General features: G+C 31.9%; 4 protein-coding genes across 6 annotated transcripts; 3 read left to right on the forward strand and 1 right to left on the reverse strand.

Annotated features, from left to right (window-relative positions):
• Positions 1–342: 342 nt before the first annotated feature.
• On the reverse strand, positions 343–2,248 carry LOC107612523 (Thioesterase superfamily protein). The gene is made up of 3 exons (XM_016314218.3): positions 1,950–2,248; positions 1,706–1,855; positions 343–883 (listed from the first exon to the last, which is right to left on the reverse strand). The coding sequence occupies exons 1-3, from the start codon at positions 2,121–2,123 to the stop codon at positions 740–742; spliced, it is 468 nt and encodes a 155-aa protein (XP_016169704.1). The 5' UTR covers positions 2,124–2,248; the 3' UTR covers positions 343–739.
• Positions 2,249–3,476: 1,228 nt separating this feature from the next.
• Positions 3,477–8,697, forward strand: LOC107612521 (uncharacterized). The gene is made up of 12 exons (XM_016314216.3): positions 3,477–3,844; positions 4,713–4,859; positions 4,988–5,102; positions 5,206–5,300; positions 5,405–5,508; positions 5,841–5,878; positions 6,238–6,473; positions 6,642–6,735; positions 6,844–7,034; positions 7,283–7,502; positions 7,616–7,783; positions 8,229–8,697. Exons 1-12 carry the CDS (start codon positions 3,644–3,646, stop codon positions 8,381–8,383), a joined length of 1,764 nt encoding a protein of 587 aa, XP_016169702.1. The 5' UTR covers positions 3,477–3,643; the 3' UTR covers positions 8,384–8,697.
• Positions 8,698–9,096: 399 nt separating this feature from the next.
• LOC107612520 (uncharacterized) lies at positions 9,097–12,398 on the forward strand. 3 transcript variants are annotated; one of them, XM_016314214.3, is made up of 4 exons: positions 9,097–9,226; positions 9,478–9,563; positions 10,165–11,076; positions 11,281–12,398. In XM_016314214.3, the coding sequence occupies exons 2-4, from the start codon at positions 9,501–9,503 to the stop codon at positions 12,160–12,162; spliced, it is 1,857 nt and encodes a 618-aa protein (XP_016169700.1). In that variant the 5' UTR covers positions 9,097–9,226; positions 9,478–9,500; the 3' UTR covers positions 12,163–12,398. The 3 variants fall into 3 exon arrangements, with proteins under 3 accessions (XP_016169700.1, XP_016169701.1, XP_020965821.1); XM_016314215.3 differs by lacking the exon at positions 9,097–9,226 and adding an exon at positions 9,282–9,306; XM_021110162.2 differs by lacking the exon at positions 9,097–9,226 and adding an exon at positions 9,380–9,404.
• Positions 12,399–14,116: 1,718 nt separating this feature from the next.
• Positions 14,117–19,111, forward strand: LOC107611767 (amino acid permease 4-like). Its single transcript, XM_088496934.1, has 6 exons — positions 14,117–14,270; positions 14,485–14,715; positions 15,247–15,340; positions 16,014–16,228; positions 17,432–17,565; positions 18,476–19,111. The coding sequence occupies exons 1-6, from the start codon at positions 14,117–14,119 to the stop codon at positions 19,109–19,111; spliced, it is 1,464 nt and encodes a 487-aa protein (XP_088353060.1).
• The last annotated feature ends 776 nt before the right edge of the window (positions 19,112–19,887 follow it).

The following is a 19,887-nucleotide window of genomic DNA, read 5'->3' on the forward strand; positions in this document are numbered from 1 at the left end:
TTTAGAACTATTCCGTGGAACGCACATACAATGAAAGTTATCATTGATCCAAGGATTTGATTAATCCTTCACGTTTTTTTGTTGTACAAATCTCCTTATTTTAGAGAAGCCAAATCTTTGCATTGAGCATTTCCTGTCTATATTGTTGAAGAATATCTGCAGAAATTAGTCATCAACCTCAGTGTGTTCCTCTATGGACCAATGAATCTGTCAAGTATTGCTGGGTAACTAATCGAAAATTTAGGACTGTAATGTTTGATATTGTAGTTGCATCAGTAGGCACTGACCTAAAATAAGTGGTATTTAGAAGGCTAAAATGTAAAATGTAAAGGCACACGCAGCTACAACAAATGAACCTTATTTAAAACTAAATAGAGTCAGCTAAATAGATAAACAAAATATACACTTGCCTTTTATAAGATCCAAGATTCCAATAAATCTTTTTAGCATAAGTTCTGGCTCCTGAATTCATACATACCCAAAAATAAATCTTTCCTATAAATCAATATGTATAAATTATGAAGTCACAAAGAGGAGCTGGTTATGGCCACTTCATGTGACAATGATGAGCTGTGTCTGCACATCAATATGAACTTATAAATCATTCAGGGTAACATCTCACATGTAGCAACCATAGCATTTGCAAGAAACTAAATCAGGAGTGACGAATGCGTATATTTGCCAGTTGCGAATATTAGCCAACATGGAACTGCTTATTTCGTTAGCATAGTTGCTGCCTTCACATCTTGCTGGCAAGCGGAAGATATTTGGTATGACGCCCCTGCGCAAAAATTTTGCCAGTCTTTTTCTTCCTGAACTCGACACTAACAACAGCTACTGCCTTTCCTACACGTAGGGTCTTGGCCTCGATCTCAATCTCCTCCTAACATAACAGAAGGCCACAAATAAAAAAGAAATCATCAAATCAACAACATCCAATATCATAAACCAAGAAGCGGATCCCTCCATTCCACTCATCGAAAAACAAAGTCTCATCCATACTGAACAATAAATCAATTCATGCCAAAATTAGAAAAGAGCATAGTTCACAAAATCATAAGCAATTGCAATAGTTTAAAGAGGGTGTCAACAGATAAAATCATAGGTTTTATCTTTGAGGGTCTCCCAATTTTTGTTTCTTGACCAGATATCAGACTGAATAGAGCTTGTAGCAGTGACCAAATTCATGGTAGCAAGACGGACAAAGAGCGAAAGATATCATATCATACTGCAATCTATCTGCGCTCAGGTGAATAACAATAAATTCAAACCTTTTTCTTTTAAAAATGATAGGTACTCTAGTTTGAGCTAGGCCAATATCATATTGGGAATAAAGTTCTCCCTATATATATATACTCCTTTTTTTCATAGGACTCAATATCACTTGAACCAACAATACGGTTGATCAATTCATGAAAGCCAAAGGGACCATTCCAACAGCTTCTTGAGGCATCAAACAAAGCAAACCATTACCAAACACATCACAGCCGCAAAACAATTTATACAAAGATCAAATCAAGCAACTTGAATTTGTCAAAAGATTCCACATATTTTCACCATTTGACAAATTCAGTGTGGAATTGCACATTTTGACAATTGATAGCGGCCAATTTCATTTTGTTTCCCCCTAAAAGAACACAAAAGAAAAGAAAAGAAAAGGTAAAGATAAATAGAAATGAATGATGATAGATAGATAGATACTAACATGAGCATATGCAGCATCTAAGTATGTAACATTGATCTCCACAGAAACCCCAGTCCTGCCAGACATATGCCCTAGGGTGGGAATCGCAGCTGAACCCACCACATCCACCATGGTGGCGGTGGCGCCGCCGTGCAACGAGTTGCCGGAATTCTAAGAAACAACAGAGCGATTAGCGAAATTGAGAGAGTAAACAGAATAGAATCGAAATTGTTGAGGATTGAGAGGTAAGGGCGAACGAACGAACGAGTAAACGAGGAGGGATTTTCATGGAGCAGAGGACTCGGCCTGGTTCAACGAGATCGACGCGAAGTGCATTGAGGACTAAGGGTTCCAAGAATCTTGGAGGGAGTTCATCCACAAGCGATGACGTGTCACCTCCTGGTTTCTCCAAGTACTTCTTCACCGATTCCAAGTTCATTTTCCTTCTTTCTTTCTTTCTTCTCTGCGATGCGATTTATCGAATACACTCACTGTTTTCCTTGTTCCTCTTGTTCCTCAACCTCCCGTTTGTCTTTGCATTTCAGTCAACCAAGTCATGCGATCATATTTTTTTTTGGTTACCCACGGTATCATTAATTCGACACGTCAAATATTAATTCGTTTTGTTACCCACGATATCATTAATTCGACACGTTAAAGATTAATTCGTTGCAGATCTGAGTTTCATTTAATGGTCTGGCTAATAGGTTATTACATGCATAAGGTGAAGTTCGAACCCCACACTTACTTAAGCGAATAAGTGACCGATCAATCCAAATTAGTTTCATGCGATCATATTATTACTAACTTTTTTCATACAATTAAATATGCCTAAATTTTGAGTAATTATTCAAATTAATACTTATGGTTTTAAAGTGGACATTTTAGTTTTTTAAAAAAATTAATTCACATATTAATTTTTAAGATTTTATTCGGACAGATTTTGGATACAATTATTATTTAAATCTCCAAAAAATATGATAGAAGATTTTAAAAGTGAATATTTTAGTCTCTAAAAAGATAATACATAAATCAATCTCAATGTTAGTCTATTTTATTTTTTCTGTATGTCAATTTTTATTATTATTAACTTAGGTTAGTGCATGTGGATGATGACACTAACATATTAATATACTTTTTTAGTTAGAAACAAGTAAGGTGAATAATGGCCAATGAGTAATAGTTCAAATGGCATAGTCTCCCCATACTCAATTAAAAGGTTGCGAGTTTGAGTCTCATATTTTTGGTAAAAAAAAAAAAGATGAATAATGATACTTTGAAATATAAATTAAAATATTTTCTTTTAATATAAACATATTTTTTTTAAAATAAGACATTTTTTTATTATATTAAATACAAAAATATCAAATAATTTTAACATTGAATTTTTTATAAAATAATCTCTAATAATTTTATCAAACATTATTTATACGATTAATATAAAAAATAATTATTTTTACTGATATGTAATTATGTAATTAAATTAACGTGTAAAATTGTTTTATTTTAACTGAAAATCAAAATTAAATTAAATTGATATATTTGTTTGGACACCATTAAATTAATAAAAAATGATCTTTTTTCAATAAAAAAAATTTTTATTTTTATTTTTAACATGTTTAATAAATTTTTAATAATAAAAAATAAAAAATAAATTTTTAAAAATTATAATTTACATTTTTTTTAAAAATTTATTTAAAAAAAAATATTTTTTATGTAATAAATAAATAAAAAATATTTTTATATAATTATATCTAAACATAATAAGATGAGCCAAACAAACCTTATATATATGCGCAAGTGAAGTGAGGGCAAGTTGGGAGAAATCTTTAGCTTTATAAATATCCGCACTTAGTTACGCACTCGAAAAAGCTAACTCTCCGTCGTATCCTTCTCATTCCTTTTAGATCCTCGATTCTACCGCCGCCACCGCCTGCCTTATCCCTCTCTCCGCCGAATATGGCGCCGCCGACGGCCGCAGCTCAAGGCGGCCAGGCACCGCAAGGGAGACAACAGCAACAACAACAAGGAGGCTTTGGCCTCACCGGAATTATCCGCATAGCGGTTTTCTGGTACTTCGCCTCCAAATTTTTCTCTCCTAAAAAACCTACCGAACCTTCTGCTCTCATCAACAATCTCTTCCAGAAAGGCCAGCAACTAGTTCGTTCTTACACTCACTCTCTCACTTCTTCGTGATCTCTCTCTTTCACTTTCTCTCACTAACTTCCATACTGTTATGCTCGTTGATTAATCGATTTATGTGGATTTCGGAAATTTCAGTGCCCTTCTTTAGGTTGCGCCCTTTGTTCTTAGTTACTTAGACTGAGTTATGAATTTTGTAACTTCTAGGTGCGGTTTTTTTATTAACTGAAATTTCCTTCTGCACAGTTTCGCTGTGCAGTTTAGGTTGGTTGATTTTTTTACTATCGAGTATGCTCTTTGGGTCAGTTTATGTGAACGGAGAAAACCTGTGAATAAGAGAGCTTTACTTTTTCGTAGTTGGCCGATTTGGTTTGAATCATATCAGTCCGAGTATGGTCAACTAACTCCGAATATCTGATTTAGACTTGCAAAAAATCATAATTGAATGTGAAAAGAAATTGTACGAGGAAAATTAGGGTTTTATGTAAAATAGGACAATTGCTCAATAAGGAATGCTAGGTAAAACTGAAGGCTAAATTGAGAGTTTTATGGATGATGAAAGTGAGTGGATCCTAACGGAACAGAAAGGGAAGTTGAGGGGTGAAGTGGAATATAATAGCTGCTCTTTTCTTGCCATTAACCACCATTTTCTACATGCAATGATTGCAATCATAGCCTATGAAAGGTTATTATTCTACAAAGATTAACTCATGGTGAAAGATATGGAGGAAATTAATTTAGAGCTTGTGGGTATTATTATATTATCTGTCTGTGTTCTGCTGTTGGAGACTTGGAGTAAATTCAAAGTGTTTGCTATAATCCTATGTCATATTGCTTCTTGTCTTGGTACTTGTTAATGTTCTTTTTTTATGGTGATTTTGTTTAGGACATGTGGTTATATATCTCTGAGCGTGAGAAGTTCAACGACTTTGGTCGTGAAAGTGCTCTTGTTTGGCATGAAACCAATATTCCATATGCTGTTTGGGGACCTGAGAGTACCAGGACTCTTACTTTGAAGTATCACCCATCTGAGGTGTGACTTCCTGACTTGCTACTTCTTGTGGTGCATGATTTGCTTTCATTGATTACTGAAGAAAGTTTAAAAGTATTTTGTTTTCCCCAAGTATATTGAACTTTGTTGTGACTTGTTCTTTATTTCAGGCTTTGAAGAACAATGGGAGTCTGTATGCTCATGTTTTCTTTGCACATTCTGGATACTCACCTGACCCAAGTGATCCAGAATACCAACCTCAAGCAGCATTTGGAAGAACACATCGTATGATTTCTTATTTATTTTCCCTTCTCGTCGATACTTCTGTTACTTTTTTTAGTTTAAATTTAAGGGTTTACAAGACAGCACTATTTTTTATTGGCTTCAGCTGTTGTGATATACTTGCCCAAGTCAAAAGCAGATAAAAAGAAAAGTCTATTGGGGAATTCACCGGATTCTACTGAGGGCCAAGCGACATCCAAGGTGTGCTCGTAACTCGTTTTTCAATTTTTCAGTGTTGCTTAACATGATGGCACTTGCTGATTTTATGCGATGATCTCAATACATAGCAATTTTGGTTATTGTAGGTGGTTGATGATACCGAAGATGATTCTAAGGATGAAGGCCCTGTCGAGTGGGTTTCATATTGGAAACCAAATATAACTATAAACTTGGTTGCTGACTTCACACAGTATGTCAATTATTTTTGGTCCTTAGCTTTGCATGAGGGAAATATAAGAATGAGCATCCAATTTTTGTGTCACCTTTCTTTTAGTGGTGAATTAGGCTTTCTGATTGGAACATTTCAAATTTGTAGATGATTAAGCTGCTTAACTATGATTCCATCCTAAATAAAACAGTTTAATGGGTACTTTGTGATGACAATTACTGAAATTCACCCTTTTCATGGCTCTCTGTTCCATTCTCATGACTGATCATCCTTTACTTTCTAGTGTCTGAGCCAGTTATTGATGGATATTCTTTCTAACGCTGCTTATAATGTTGTACTCTTCCTGTTTGCAGGTATCCAAAAACAGGCATACCACCAAACATTGCTCCATGTATCCTTGTTTTCTGTTAATTTCTTTTTCGCTACCTTCCCATTGTAGTTTGTTTTGGCATTGGTTTTTGTATACTATATCTTCTGTATAGAGTATGGTTATATTATATGCAACATTAATGTAAAATAATGGAGAACTTCTAGATGGAGGATCTTGTACAGCTTATTGTCACTATGGTCGTATTCTATTCACTTTTAATTTTAAAATATAAATTCCGTCTTAACGCATTCATACGTTTGCACCAACAACTTTATGCTCTCTCCTTTCATGTTTTGATCTTCTATCATGTTCTGTTCCATCAACTATGAAATGCAAGTTAGCTGATCATATGTATGAGTTTCTTTAACTACAATGCCCAGACATGAATATCGATCCTTTCACTGGGAACTACTATCCAACTGTCTTTTTCAATGAGTTCTGGTTACTCAGGGATAAGTTGATAGCTTTGAATGAGACAGTAACTGAGTTACCACTTAATCTGGAGGTTGGTCCCATTAGTATGACAAAGTGGCAATTATTCATGCAGATTGACCAGTCATTTCAGATTCATCGTAATTATGGAAGCATGCTTGAAGGCGAAGCTGATGAATTAAAGGTCTGTTATCTAGAAATTCTTGGCAAAATGTTGTGTGATTTAATTCATGATGTGGGCATATCTAGTAGAGTTAATCGATATGTTGGAATCTTCTTGTTGAATGTTGAGAATAATTTGCAAGTCCTGTGTTTTTCCTATTTCTTGACTAGTTGTTTTTATTTATGTCAGAGGGTATTCTTGGAAGGAAATCCTTACCTCCTGGGAGTTACGATGATCGTATCTCTACTTCATTCTGTTTTTGATTTCTTGGCTTTCAAGAATGGTAAGTCATTTTGTATCACAATATTCAGGAAAGTTGCTCCATCAAGGAGATTCTGATGACTTTGGTTGGAGTCATAGCCTTTCATCTGACTGTTCTCTTTTTTCCCAGATATCCAATTTTGGAACAAAAATAAATCCATGGAGGGACTGTCTGCAAAGACCGTTGTTGTGAGCTTTATTTGTCAGCTTATTATCTTCCTTTATCTGCTTGACAATGACACCTCCTGGATGATTCTTGCAAGCTCTGGAATTGGCGTTGTTATTGAGTTCTGGAAAATTGGAAAAGCCATGCGTATAGAGGTATTGTTTGTGATATTCTGTTCTTTTTTTTTTTTTCATTTAGTATATCACCATATTTGATAATTGTGATTGTCGTGTAAAACTGCCATTCCTGAGAAATGACTTCTAGCTAACTTCTGTGTATCCTCATGTATACCAGTACTTACTGGCACTGTTTTATCGACCTTTTTGTTTGAATGAGAATACTTATGTTCTTCAACGCTGTTTGATTTCTGCAATCTGCAATTTATTCTCTTCTTTGTTTCCAGATTGATAGGACAGGAAAGATACCTATGTTGAGGCTCCGAGATCGAGAGTCATATGTAAGGAACAAGACAAAGGAGTATGATGATATTGCAATGAAGTATTTATCCTATGTTCTATTTCTCCTTGTTGTTGGCTTCTCCATTTACTCATTGATGTATGAGCGTCACAAGAGTTGGTATTCTTGGATTTTGTCTTCACTCACAAGCTGTGTCTACATGTTTGGTAAGCACTCTTCTAGTTCATTCAACTATAATTGTATTCTGGAGGAGATACTACCAGTTATATATATAACTTGTCTAAGTTTGATCTCTAATCTCTACTGGAAACTGGCGCAGGTTTTATTATGATGTGCCCTCAGTTGTTCATCAACTACAAGCTTAAATCTGTTGCTCATCTACCTTGGAGACAAATGACTTACAAGTTCCTCAATACCATCATTGATGATCTTTTTGCCTTTGTCATCAAAATGCCAACACTACATCGTCTCTCTGTCTTCCGCGATGGTAAGATTGGGATCATAACCACATGCTATTCTGCAACTGCCACATATACCAAGCATAATGTCCTCTAGGATTATATGCATGTAATATAGAACACCTTGCTCTTTTCCTTTTCCTTTCCTCCTACAAATGACATGCCAATTTTCGACTATTTGCCTTTCTAGAGATTCGGAGGTGGTACCAAATTTATAGAATAGGTCTGGCAGAACTTGTTTTGTTGTGCTATATTGCAGCTTTGTCTAACCTTTCATGACTGTGGGGACGGTTAACCTTTTTGTGACAGAATAGGGGGCCTTTTGTCGTTCAATCTACTAGTATGGTGGCCAATGCCTGATGTTCATCCTAGTTCATTACTTAGGGTCCATGCAAATGTTAATTATGTCGCCCTTGTCATTTTCTTAATATATTTTCATTAACTTGATATCTTTTACCCTTTCCTTCATTTCAGATCTCATCTTCCTCATATATTTATACCAACGGTGGATCTATCCAGTGGATAAGAAACGTGTAAATGAGTTTGGTTTTGGAGGCGAGGAGGACGATCAGGCTGTGGAATCTTCAGAGGTGGTTGCTGCAAAGGAAGAAGAGAAGAAAACCAATTGATTTAGTTTCCTGTCGGCCACTTTTGATAGAATTCTACAGTGAACACCATAAACTGCAGAATTCAAATGGGGACTAATTTATTTTTCTCCCCCATTTTTTTTCTTTGCTTTACATTTGCTATTAGATAGGACTGAAGGATGAAGTATCTATACAGCTTTTTGTTTGTGTTTTGTGAAGTAGAATTTCCTTAACAAGAATATCTTTAGTTTTATTTATTTATATTTGTCATCTCAGATGTCACCGGTTACATGTATTTTTTTTTTACCACTTTCCTAGTGTATTTTTTAAAAATTAAATTATCTTTCTACTAAATTGTTTGTATTGTAACTTTGAAAGTTGTGTTGCACATTTTTATTATCATCTAGGCCACAGCAAACTAGATTAGTAGCTTACTCTTGCACCATCTTCTCCCTCCTCTCATCATGCCTAGAGCAGCATATTTTGATATGAGAAAAAAGAAAGTTACATGAACAATAGAAAAATGAACAAGGATTTGGTCCTGCTAGAAGACTAATTCCTAATGGTTCAACATGGCATCTTTAATAAAAGAATGTCTGGAAACGGAGCTCCCAGCGAGTGTAGTTGGAATGAGGGGAATAGTGGAATACGTGGTGAATGGTTAATCTTGCCAATAGAAAGCTTACGTGGCGTGATCCACTCCTCGGAAATCTAATTATGATAATAATGTGTGGATAAGAATCTCCGGTGTGTATGCCACACACACACAAACACACACGAAGGCACTAAACTCCAATTGCTATTTTACTTTTTCTACATTCATAACATTATACTCTCTCTAACTGTCATAACTCTTCCCACAAGCTCCTCAACTGTTCTACAGAGGTATCCCTTCCTCTACTTCAACTTCTCTGCCTCCGAAACCATACCATCATCTTGCATTGACTATGCAGTATAAATTACCAGTATTGTTTGTTATCTTTTGAATCTTGTTGATGTCTATTCTTTACCTTTAATTTTGGGTCCAAAATTTCACTTTGGATGGGTGATTCGAGCATGAAAGGTTTAAATTATCATTATCACTTAGGTTGACATGTTTAGGGTTTGTTGATCACTAATAGTTAACAATCTTTCAGGAGGAGCTGCCAAGGGTAGAATCATGGATAGCACCCAAAAGGGAGCCCTTATGAGCAATGAAGGTCTTAAAGATTTACCACTCATGGTATATTCTCCACTGCTCTACTTTATGACAAATTCATTATGCCCTTACTCAGTTACATTTACTTTAATCTGTGACTCTGACTGTGATTAGCCTCAACTATTCCCATCATGTCGAGCCTTTAGACAGCAATACTGATCTTCATTTCTGTGAAGTATAATAACAAAAAAGAAAAGGATATGAATGTAATTATGCAAACAGAATTAGAATCAGGGTAGTTAATATTCTATTAGGTTCTGTTTAGTTAGTTAGTGCTGTTAGTCTTGCTGGCCAAGGCAGAGGTACTGCTTGTATATGTAAGTGTAGAGCATGTATAATCAGTTAGGCTACTTGTTCTTCATTTTTACCAATATTGAATAATCTTCTTCAAGTTTACTGTTTCTTGCAACACACTCAACGGTGTTGCTTTCAATTTCCTCCATACAATAATCTCAAATCATGAGTTATTCTTTCTCGAATGATTACGTGATTAGAAACATTCATGTTTTATTTGCAAAGTTACCCTGAATATTAGTATATTACAGTTAGTACTTAGGAACTCATAAACTTATTGTCTGATGGGCTCATAGAAGCTTATTGTCAACTTTTGGCAATGGTGAAACAGGAACTGCAGCAATACAGGAATAACCAAAGTAAGTTAAGCTCTAGTCGAGAAGAGACTCGTGATCAATCTCGCTGCCTTATCTGCACACGGGACAACAGTTGTCAAACAGTTTATTCAAGAACCAAACTGATGAATACTTTGATTGGAAGGGGGAAGCCACAGGAAGCTCAGTCCATCTTCAATAGTTTAACAGAACAAGGACATAGGCCAACTCTTATAACATACACAGCTCTTGTGGCTGCCCTCACCCGCCAGAAGCGTTTCAAATCCATTAATTCGCTTCTTTCTAAAGTTGTAGAGAATGGAATGAAGCCTGATTCAATACTTCTCAATGCTATGATCAACGCCTTTTCCGATTCTGGCAAGGTTGATGAAGCCATGAAAATCTTTCAGAAGATGAAGGAGTATGGATGTAAACCTACAACTAGTACTTATAATACCCTCATTAAAGGATTTGGAGTTGCCGGAAGGCCTTCCGAATCTATGAAATTGCTAGAGATGATGGATCAGGATGAAAATGTAAAAGCTAACGAGAGAACATATAATATTCTCAACCAAGCCTGGTGCACCCAGAAGAATCTTGAAGAGGCATGGAATGTTATGTACAAGATGGTAGCGTCGGGCCTGCAGCCCGATGTTGTCACCTTCAACACGTTCGCAAGGGCTTATGCTCAGAATGGTGAGACAGAAAAGGCAGAAAGGTTGATATTGAAAATGAAGTACAATAGAGTGAGACCTAATGAACGAACTTGTGGTATCATAATAAGTGGTTATTGTAAAGAAGGCAATATGACAGAGGCCTTAAGGTTTCTTTACGGAATGAAGGAGCTTGGAGTTCAACCGAATCTCGTCATTTTCAACTCTCTAATCAAAGGATATTTAGACATTACAGACACAAATGGGGTAGATGAGGTGAGTTCTCATATCTGATGCTTTTTATGAGATCCAACATTTTCCTTTAAGCATTCCCTTCTATAATAAAAGAGAGCAAGATTTTTATATTGAGATAGTAATCTTATGTTGCATGTATATTTTGTGCTTGTATCACGTTGGTCTATAATTATTTAGTATCAGATTTGTGATCAAAATAGTAACTCACAAATGAAAATTGGGCAGGCACTAACATTGATGGAAGAATTTGGGATAAAACCAGATGTGGTGACATTTAGTACCATCATGAATGGATGGAGCTCAGCAGGTCTTATGAAAAATTGCGAGGAGATATTCGAAGACATGGTGAAGGCTGGGATAGAGCCTGATATCCACGCATACAGCATCCTTGCAAAAGGTTATGCGCGTGCTGGACAGCCACGAAAAGCCGAGGCTCTTCTGGCTTCCATGAGAAAATATGGTGTCCATCCAAATGTTGTGATCTTTACTACCATCATCAGTGGATGGTGTGCCGCAGGAAGAATGGACCGTGCTGTTAAACTCTATGACAGAATGCATGAAATGGGAACTCCGGCAAACTTGAAAACTTATGAGACTTTAATATGGGGATATGGAGAAGCAAAACAACCTTGGAAAGCAGAAGAATTACTTGTTATCATGGAAGGGAGGGGTGTTGCCCCAGAAACAACCACTATACAACTGGTTGCCGATGCTTGGCGCGCCATTGGTTTTTCCAAGGAAGCCAAGAGAATTCTAAATGCTTTAGAAGACGACACTGAGCTCAATCAGAATCTTGAAGTCAACAAGATACCGATTCAAAGCTTGGACAGGATTTATAATAAAGAGCAACTCAGTGATTCCCACTCTAATCCACTGCAGATGCCTGATGTAGTGGTAACTCATCCAGAGAGAACAACAAATGGCAACATAAGAAGCAAAATGATAGTCAATGCATCTGTCATTTCACAGAAGGCTACCACTTGCATTGTTTTCGTTCGAACAAGTTCATACAGGGTTCAGCCACTTATTGTAAGTAAGCAGCAAACTCAAAACAACATTTATAGGCCCCTCCTTGATTGTTGCAGGGCAGTGCCAATACATTGTTAAGGTGACCTTCAGCTATGGCGGCTATGCGCAAATCCTGTCAAAATAGATTTCATTTGCTTCTATGAAATTGTAAATATCATCCTTGGACCAGGGAAAAAGGAAGACACACTTGCAGTTTTTACAAAATGCTGGTGTAAAATATTCATGTTCAGTTGCCAAAGGAATGTAATGTATGAGATACATGATGACAGAAATCATTCATTTACATTGCTATGTATGGTGCACGTTGTAGGGAAGTCCGTCTTCTATAAAATACTTGTAAAGAAAGAGAAGAAAACACATTATTCAGTATGTCTCACTAGTACTTTACCAACATCACAAGCAAGAACAGATCACTATCAATCTTTCGGGTCTTAATATCTCTCCACATCAAACCATTCACTATATCTAAATGTAGCATGGCATGCCTTACACTTTTGGTTTCAAACTTAAAATTTAATTTCGATGGACTGCAAGTGTAAAATCATTTTACATGTGTATCTAATCACATAACGTCACATTAGCAAAACTAATTATTTTTTACATTGACTGTGAGAATGGTCAACAAAAAAAAAACAGGTTGTGATTGCAGGATTATGTAAATTGTTTGCATGACTATGTAAAATGTTTTACATTGTCAGTGCATGTGCATCAAATTAAACTCTTCAAACTAATTCGTGAGTACAATCCAAATATGTTTATCATGAGTTATCTAATAATATTGAGAGTTTGAGACCCTAATTTCAAATTTGATCATTGTTAATGTATCAAAGAAAATCAACAAAGAATGTTGAATGATAATTATAAAAAGAGATCTCTTTTAATAATTTAATGTTAATGCATTATAGCAATGAGTGGTAAGTTGAAATAATTTGATACTTCTTTTTTTAATGATTTGATTAATATAGGTTATTTTAGTATATATTTGACTATCAATTATTTTAAACTCGTCGGATTGATCGACACTAAAACTCTAAAACTATATATATAATTGAATACATATATAAAACTATTTTATACTATAGGCAAGCTTAAGTGAGGCAATGGAGGGACATGTCCGCCTCCAAACCTTTTATAAAAAAATTAGTAGTACTTCTTAAAAAAATAAATATTAAATAATAGTTTAGTTGGCTCAAATATTTTACTATGACTTAAAGTACCTAGTTAAATTCTTATCTGTTATTTTTATTGTATAATAATTTTTAATTTTAAATATTAAAAATATATTGAATTTTGGCTGAATTGGATGGCCTTTGTTGGCTTCACAATACATTAAAATTAAAAAATTAAATCAAATCAAATAAAAAAAAGTCATCTAACAAAAAAAAGATAAAAATAAAAAAAGATCAGTTGAATTGCATGCTTGTATATTAAGTAGTTCAGAATTTGTTATAATTAGCATATTATTTCTAAGGTGAATGCTACTATGTCTACATGTGTAGATTACACACCTCAATTTTTTAGAATACGACGTTGCAAAATAAAGAATAATGTAACGCAACTTTAGGACATAACTACAATCCTTATTATGAGTGGTTGTAGAGGTGTGTTACATTGCTTAAGCGATCCTAATCGTGAATTAAGGTACATATTAGCATATTATTAATTTAAATTATATAAATTAAATCATTAATTAAAATATATAAATTAAATTATTAATTTAAATTATATCTATTTAAATTTTAAATTTAAAATTTTGAATTTGGATCCTCTAAATTTTAAATTTTTAATTTAAAAGATATAGCTGCGTTACACTATTCCCTATAAAATTCTCCATCTACAGATTAGTGTTCACCTATTTCTAATCATTAACTGCATGCATTCCTAATCTTCCTCTTAGATTAACAACTGATCTCACAAAATCCTCATTCCCCTTGATTATCGCAACATTAGAAGTCCCATAACTATTGTTCCCCTTAATTCCCTTTTACAGTTATTAGTTGTAAGGTAGAATAGTCATATTTTTGAAGTCTCCATGCATAACACACAAAATATGATTGATGAAATCTCTTCAGCCGCCACAACACAAAACATGATTGATGAAATCTCTTCCGCCGCCACAACAACCACCGTTAGCCATCATCAAGATGTCTCACTTTATGACGAGGAGGGCAGCCCAAAACGAACAGGTAATAATAATACAAATCAAATTAAATCAATCGTTACAATCTTTTTTTTTTCTCTTTTATAAGAAAATCATAAAAGAACAATTGAAGCTGTCATTGATTATATATGAATAGATTTAATTTCAATGCTCTGTAAATAACGTTTTTAACTTACATATTAATTATTCAAATGAATATAATTTTTTATGATATTTGATATATATTATACTTGGTGCAGGAACCATGTGGATGACTAGCTCATATATAATAACAGCAGTAATTGGATCGGGAACTTTATCCTTAGCATGGTCGATAGCACAATTAGGTTGGAGTGGTGGTCTTGTTGTGATGATCTTCGGTTTTCTCACTTTGTATACTTCACATTTTCTTGCCAATTGTTATCGTGCTGGAGACCCCATAACTGGCAAGAGGAGCTACACGTACATGGAAGCGGTTGATAACATTCTAGGTAAGTACAAACAAAATTAAGTTATATATGAATTTTACATTTACAGATCCTTTTCAATCTGAGAATGCATTTTGAAGAGATATAGATGATCTTATGTGTTTTATGTTTTTTTTTTAATTGCAATCACATATTCACATAATATTAAAAATGACACATTGAACTTGAAAATATATATTTAATTCGGTATGGATGTTCTAAATTTGATGATGTTAATATGAATCTTGCTGTGACTAATAATTTTATTTAATGATTAATAAGTACAGTGATATTTTGTTGTTGTAGTTATATTTAACAAACTTTTCTCTCCTTTAAAGTTGAGATTGTTACAAAATTATTTAAAAAAAAAAGGTAAATTTTCATATAAAATAGAGTAATATTATTTACAAATAAAATATTATGATTTAGTGGTCATATATATTTCATTACAAGGTGTTTTGAAAAATAGAAAACTAACTTATGATAGCAAGTATAATACATTGAAAATTAAATATTTCCATAAATAATATTGGATATGTCATAATTATTTTGCAGGAGGAAAAAATTCTATTTTTTGTGGGATAATACAGTATGCAAATCTTTATGGAACTTCAATAGGATATACAATTGCGGCCGCCATTAGTATGATGTGAGTTTAGTTAACTCTTATGTTTATCTTTGAAATCGATTTCATTTGGTCAATTTATATATATATATATATAAAATAGTAATAGACTTTTTGAATGATAATTATAAAAAGAAGTCCATTTCAATGGTAAGTTGAGGTAATTTGGCACTTTTTTTTTAAATGGATTTTATTTTTTATGGATAAAAATTGGAAGGTTGAGCTTTATTTTTTTTATTAAAAAAAAAAAACTAATTTCTCATAGTAGACTAATTTGGTAAGATTTTAGATAATTAACTTTAACAATTTCTGTAACATTTAGCCAACAAGAAGCCCATAAGAGTTTTTAAATTATACTCCATATTAAATTTTACTTTTTAAAAAATACAAAATTAATGATTATTAATTTCAGTTGTTTAAAATTGATTAATTAAAAATTATTTATCTATACTTTTCTTTAACCTAATTTGTATTTATTGTTAGTATATATATATAATATTCAGTATTCTTATTTTATTAATAGTATATAAAAATTAAACTCTTTGATAATACTAATAAAATAAATAAATATAATCTAATTAAAAAAAATTTCTGTATTATCTTGTTATTAAAATTACTTAATCTTAGCATATAGAAGTTATAAAAAAAAGATAATTATGCTTGAAATTGATTACAATTTATTGGTTTTGATTGGTAGGACAATCACAAAGACAAATTGTATACATTCCTCTCGTGAGAACAAAACATGTCATGTTTCTGGCAATCGTTATATAATATGGTTTGGAGCCATCCAACTTGTATTTTCTCAAATTCCTAATTTTCATAAGATGAGATGGCTCTCAATACTTGCTTCAGTCATGTCCTTCACTTATTCTTTAATTGGTCTGGCTCTTGGAATTGCTCAAGTTTCAGGTTATGTTTAACTTGTTTTACTACTTAAATTTGCTTGATATAATTAACATCATCTATTGTTGAACACAAATCATTATATGCCTTAATGAGTAAAGGTTTAATTTGGTGGTATTTTATATTCTAGTCACTAAAATTTCAAAAATTATCAATTTAATTTTTGTCTGACTAATATTTTATAAGTCATTTTAGTATCTGATTGGTTAACTATTATTGTTTTATTAATATGTTGCGTGATATATTTATATATCATTTTGTGTGATACATTAATAAAATAATATGAATTTTTTTTTGGTGACTAAAATAATATGAAATTGATCATAAAGACTAAAATTAGTACTTTAATTTAAAAATTTTGGGACTAAAAATAAAGTATAAGTGCAATCTCAAAAATCAAATTGAACCTCTACATGATCAGCGGCGGATTTAAGGGGGTTAAGGTGGCTATAGTCCTTCCAAATTTATTTAAAAAAATTAGTACTATTAATTTATTATTGTTATATAATATGTATATATATAGATTAAATATATTCTATACTAAAAAAAAATTTATATGTTAATAACTTAATATATATAAATAATAATGTGTATTATAATATATTAGTAGCAATTAACAAATAGGATTAAAAAAATAAATGTATATAAATATATAAATAATTAAAAAATTATTGAAAAAAATAGGTTTAGATTAATGTAAAAAGAACAACAACTACTAAAAAAATTTCTTGGTTTGATTCTTTCTATGACAATAGAAACAATTGAATAGATTTTTTTAACAATAAAAATTATTAAAACCTGAGTTTAAAATAAGATAAAAGACAAATTTTTAGCAGATTATATAATTATATATGTTAAAAAAGAGAATGTTTCAAATTTTATTTTAGATTATAAATTAATAATTTTAATTATATGAAATATCGTAGAAAAAATTAAAAATATCAAAATTTTAAAGTATGTAGTTAAATATTAATTTCTATATAATATAATTATTAATTTTGACTTATATACAATAAATTATATTTTGTTGACTTTTTTGTTATATGTTATATTTTAATTTATTTTGTATTTAATTTGGCTCCTCTCTTCTAAAATTTTTGGATTCATCACTCGTTATGATAATAATAGAAGATAAAAAATAATTTATGATATGAAAACATTTGATAATTGTTGCCTAATATTTTGTTTGTTTGGATCTACTTAAAACAGAAAACCGTGGTTTCAAGGGTACCATAGCAGGAGCTGAAGCAGAAACACACGCCAAAAAAGTGTGGGCAATATTTCAAGCTCTTGGCAACATAGCCTTTGCATATTCATTTTCTGATATTCTCATTGAAATTCAGGTATACCCTTTTTTCTATTTCCTAATCATTAGTTTTAAAATAAGGTAAAAACTCAGGTGAAGTCGACTTTATGTGAAGTTGATACTTGACTGTCATTAGATAAAAATTTAGTCAAATTATCTAACAGCTTTTAGGTATCAATTTCACGTGAAGTTGACTTCACTTGAATTTCCATCTTAAAATAAATGTCACTCCATTAATACATTGGAAAAAAATGTATTTAAACACAAGACAAAATATAAGGAACTAATATAGTAACCAACCAAAAAACTGTATGTATTTAAACACAACTGTATTCTAAATATATTAGTTATGCAAAAAAATGCTATTTACACAAAAAATTAGTTTTGGTGTAGAATTTAGATCATTTAAAATAAAAAGAAATTGGTAAAACAATAAAGTGAAGAGTTAATTACTATTTAATTTATAACTCTTATTATATGTGAGTCCTATTTTATTATTTTATCATTTTTTTATTTTGGACAAGCTTAATACATTTGTCTATAAATACATGTATTATTTAATTTATTTTTAAAATATATTTTGTATTTCAATATATATTTTATATGAATAACTAGTTTTTTTGTACATCTAATATAATTGTTATTCAAGATACTAACTTGGTCAAAAAAATTTAATTTTAAAAAGTAATAGAAAAGACTTTCTGTTTTTTTTTTTTACATGTAAATTAATTAGTATAAATAATACATTGACTCCTCCGATTTTTTTTTCTGATTTTTTTTTTTTTTTTTTTTTTTTTTTTTTTTTTTTACGTTGTGATGAGCCTTATTCTTTAAATGACGTTATCTCGAGGAGGACACCTAAAAACGAGTCGTAATGGCCTTATATTCAGCAGGCTCCTCCGATTTTTTTTTCAGATTTTTTTTTTCGGTTTTTTTTTTTTGAACAGGATACTATAAAATCTCCATTGAAAGTAAGAACAATGAAGAGGGCTATAAATTTGAGTATTGCAACGACCACAACATTCTACGTTCTTTGTGGGTGCATAGGTTATGGTGCATTTGGAAACTCAGCACCAGGGAACTTACTCACCGCATTTGATAAACCATTTTGGCTCGTTGACATCGCAAATTTAACGCTACTCATTCAACTTGCGGGAGCATACCAAGTTTATTCTCAACCCCTGTTTGCATTTATTGAAGAACGGGCAACTAAAAAATGGGAAATACTTGGAAAAGAACACAAAGTTCAAATTCCATTTTTATCCTCATACAACTTAAACATATTTAGACTAGTTTGGAGATCATTGTATGTTGTGGTAAGCACTGTTATAGCAATGTTAATTCCGTTCTTTAATGATATATTGGGAGTAATTGGGGCATTAGGGTTTTGGCCGTTATCAGTTTATTTTCCGGTGGAAATGCATATCAAGCAGAAGAAGATCCCAAAATGGAGTGGGAGTTGGATTCTTTTGCAAAGTTTAAGTATGTTTTGTCTCATGGTAACACTTGCTGCTCTTGTTGGGTCCATAGTTGGTGTCTTGCTTGACCTTAAGACATATAAACCATTCAGTGCAAACTTGTAGCCCAAGTCCCTTCGCAAGTCCCTTCATCTAACATTCTATGTTAATTAGTGGAAACTCAGGTGCAGTTGACTTCATATGAAGTTGATAGTTTGAAGTTGATAGCTGAGAGTCGTTGGATGATTTGACTGATTTGACTAAATTTTCATCTAACGGCTCTCAGTTATCAATTTTACGTGAAATCGATTGTATCTGAGTTTCCACCATGTTAATTACTTATTAGTTGTATTTTTTATTAACTAATTTTTATTATTACCGCACAATAATTCTATTGAAATATTAATTTTTTTTTATCACTTCTCATTTTTATTTTGTTTTAATTATTTTTTTTTTGTTTGGCCATTTTCCTCTTTTATAAGATACTGAATAATAAGATCTATTATAAGAAAAATTAATATTGACATAGTTTGACAAATTAATAATACTTAAATAGTAATAATCAAAATTATTTTTAAACATATAATTATTAAAATGGGCCTACTTAAAATGTTCTTTTGTCTTATCTTTTCTATTTTATTCCATTATTATTGTTATTATTATTATTATTACTCTTTCATTATTTCTAAGTTATGCATACAAAAAGTGGATTTTTTTTCATCTAATAATGTACCACAAATTTTAATATAAACTAATTCAATTATATTAGGTATATATTAAAAGTAGTCACTTAAAATAATTATCAATATAAAATATATATTAAATTTAAATTAAATTATATATATATATATATATATATATATATATATATATATATATATATATATATATATAATATGATA

The sequence above is a fragment of the Arachis ipaensis genome, chromosome B8 (assembly GCF_059453495.1).
Source record: "Arachis ipaensis isolate K30076 ecotype BB chromosome B8, ASM5945349v1, whole genome shotgun sequence".
In the NCBI taxonomy this organism is placed as follows: domain Eukaryota; kingdom Viridiplantae; phylum Streptophyta; class Magnoliopsida; order Fabales; family Fabaceae; genus Arachis; species Arachis ipaensis.

What these genes read in the sequence shown, in the direction of transcription:
- LOC107612523 (XM_016314218.3), bottom strand. Translation starts at nt 2,123, where the DNA reads ATGAACTTGGAATCGGTGAAGAAGTACTTGGAGAAACCAGGAGGTGAC. An exon ending in AAATCCCTCCTCGTTTACTC is followed by an intron (nt 1,856 to 1,949) that starts GTTCGTTCGTTC and finishes GTTGTTTCTTAG; the next exon opens with AATTCCGGCAACTCGTTGCA. An exon ending in TAGATGCTGCATATGCTCAT is followed by an intron (nt 884 to 1,705) that starts GTTAGTATCTAT and finishes CTGTTATGTTAG; the next exon opens with GAGGAGATTGAGATCGAGGC.
- LOC107612521 (XM_016314216.3), top strand. Translation starts at nt 3,644, where the DNA reads ATGGCGCCGCCGACGGCCGCAGCTCAAGGCGGCCAGGCACCGCAAGGG. An exon ending in TGAAGTATCACCCATCTGAG is followed by an intron (nt 4,860 to 4,987) that starts GTGTGACTTCCT and finishes TCTTTATTTCAG; the next exon opens with GCTTTGAAGAACAATGGGAG. An exon ending in GAAAAGCCATGCGTATAGAG is followed by an intron (nt 7,035 to 7,282) that starts GTATTGTTTGTG and finishes CTTTGTTTCCAG; the next exon opens with ATTGATAGGACAGGAAAGAT.
- LOC107612520 (XM_021110162.2), top strand. Translation starts at nt 9,383, where the DNA reads ATGGGTGATTCGAGCATGAAAG. An exon ending in GGGTGATTCGAGCATGAAAG is followed by an intron (nt 9,405 to 9,477) that starts GTTTAAATTATC and finishes ACAATCTTTCAG; the next exon opens with GAGGAGCTGCCAAGGGTAGA. An exon ending in TTAAAGATTTACCACTCATG is followed by an intron (nt 9,564 to 10,164) that starts GTATATTCTCCA and finishes ATGGTGAAACAG; the next exon opens with GAACTGCAGCAATACAGGAA.
- LOC107611767 (XM_088496934.1), top strand. Translation starts at nt 14,117, where the DNA reads ATGCATAACACACAAAATATGATTGATGAAATCTCTTCAGCCGCCACA. An exon ending in AGCGGTTGATAACATTCTAG is followed by an intron (nt 14,716 to 15,246) that starts GTAAGTACAAAC and finishes ATTATTTTGCAG; the next exon opens with GAGGAAAAAATTCTATTTTT. An exon ending in GCGGCCGCCATTAGTATGAT is followed by an intron (nt 15,341 to 16,013) that starts GTGAGTTTAGTT and finishes TTTGATTGGTAG; the next exon opens with GACAATCACAAAGACAAATT.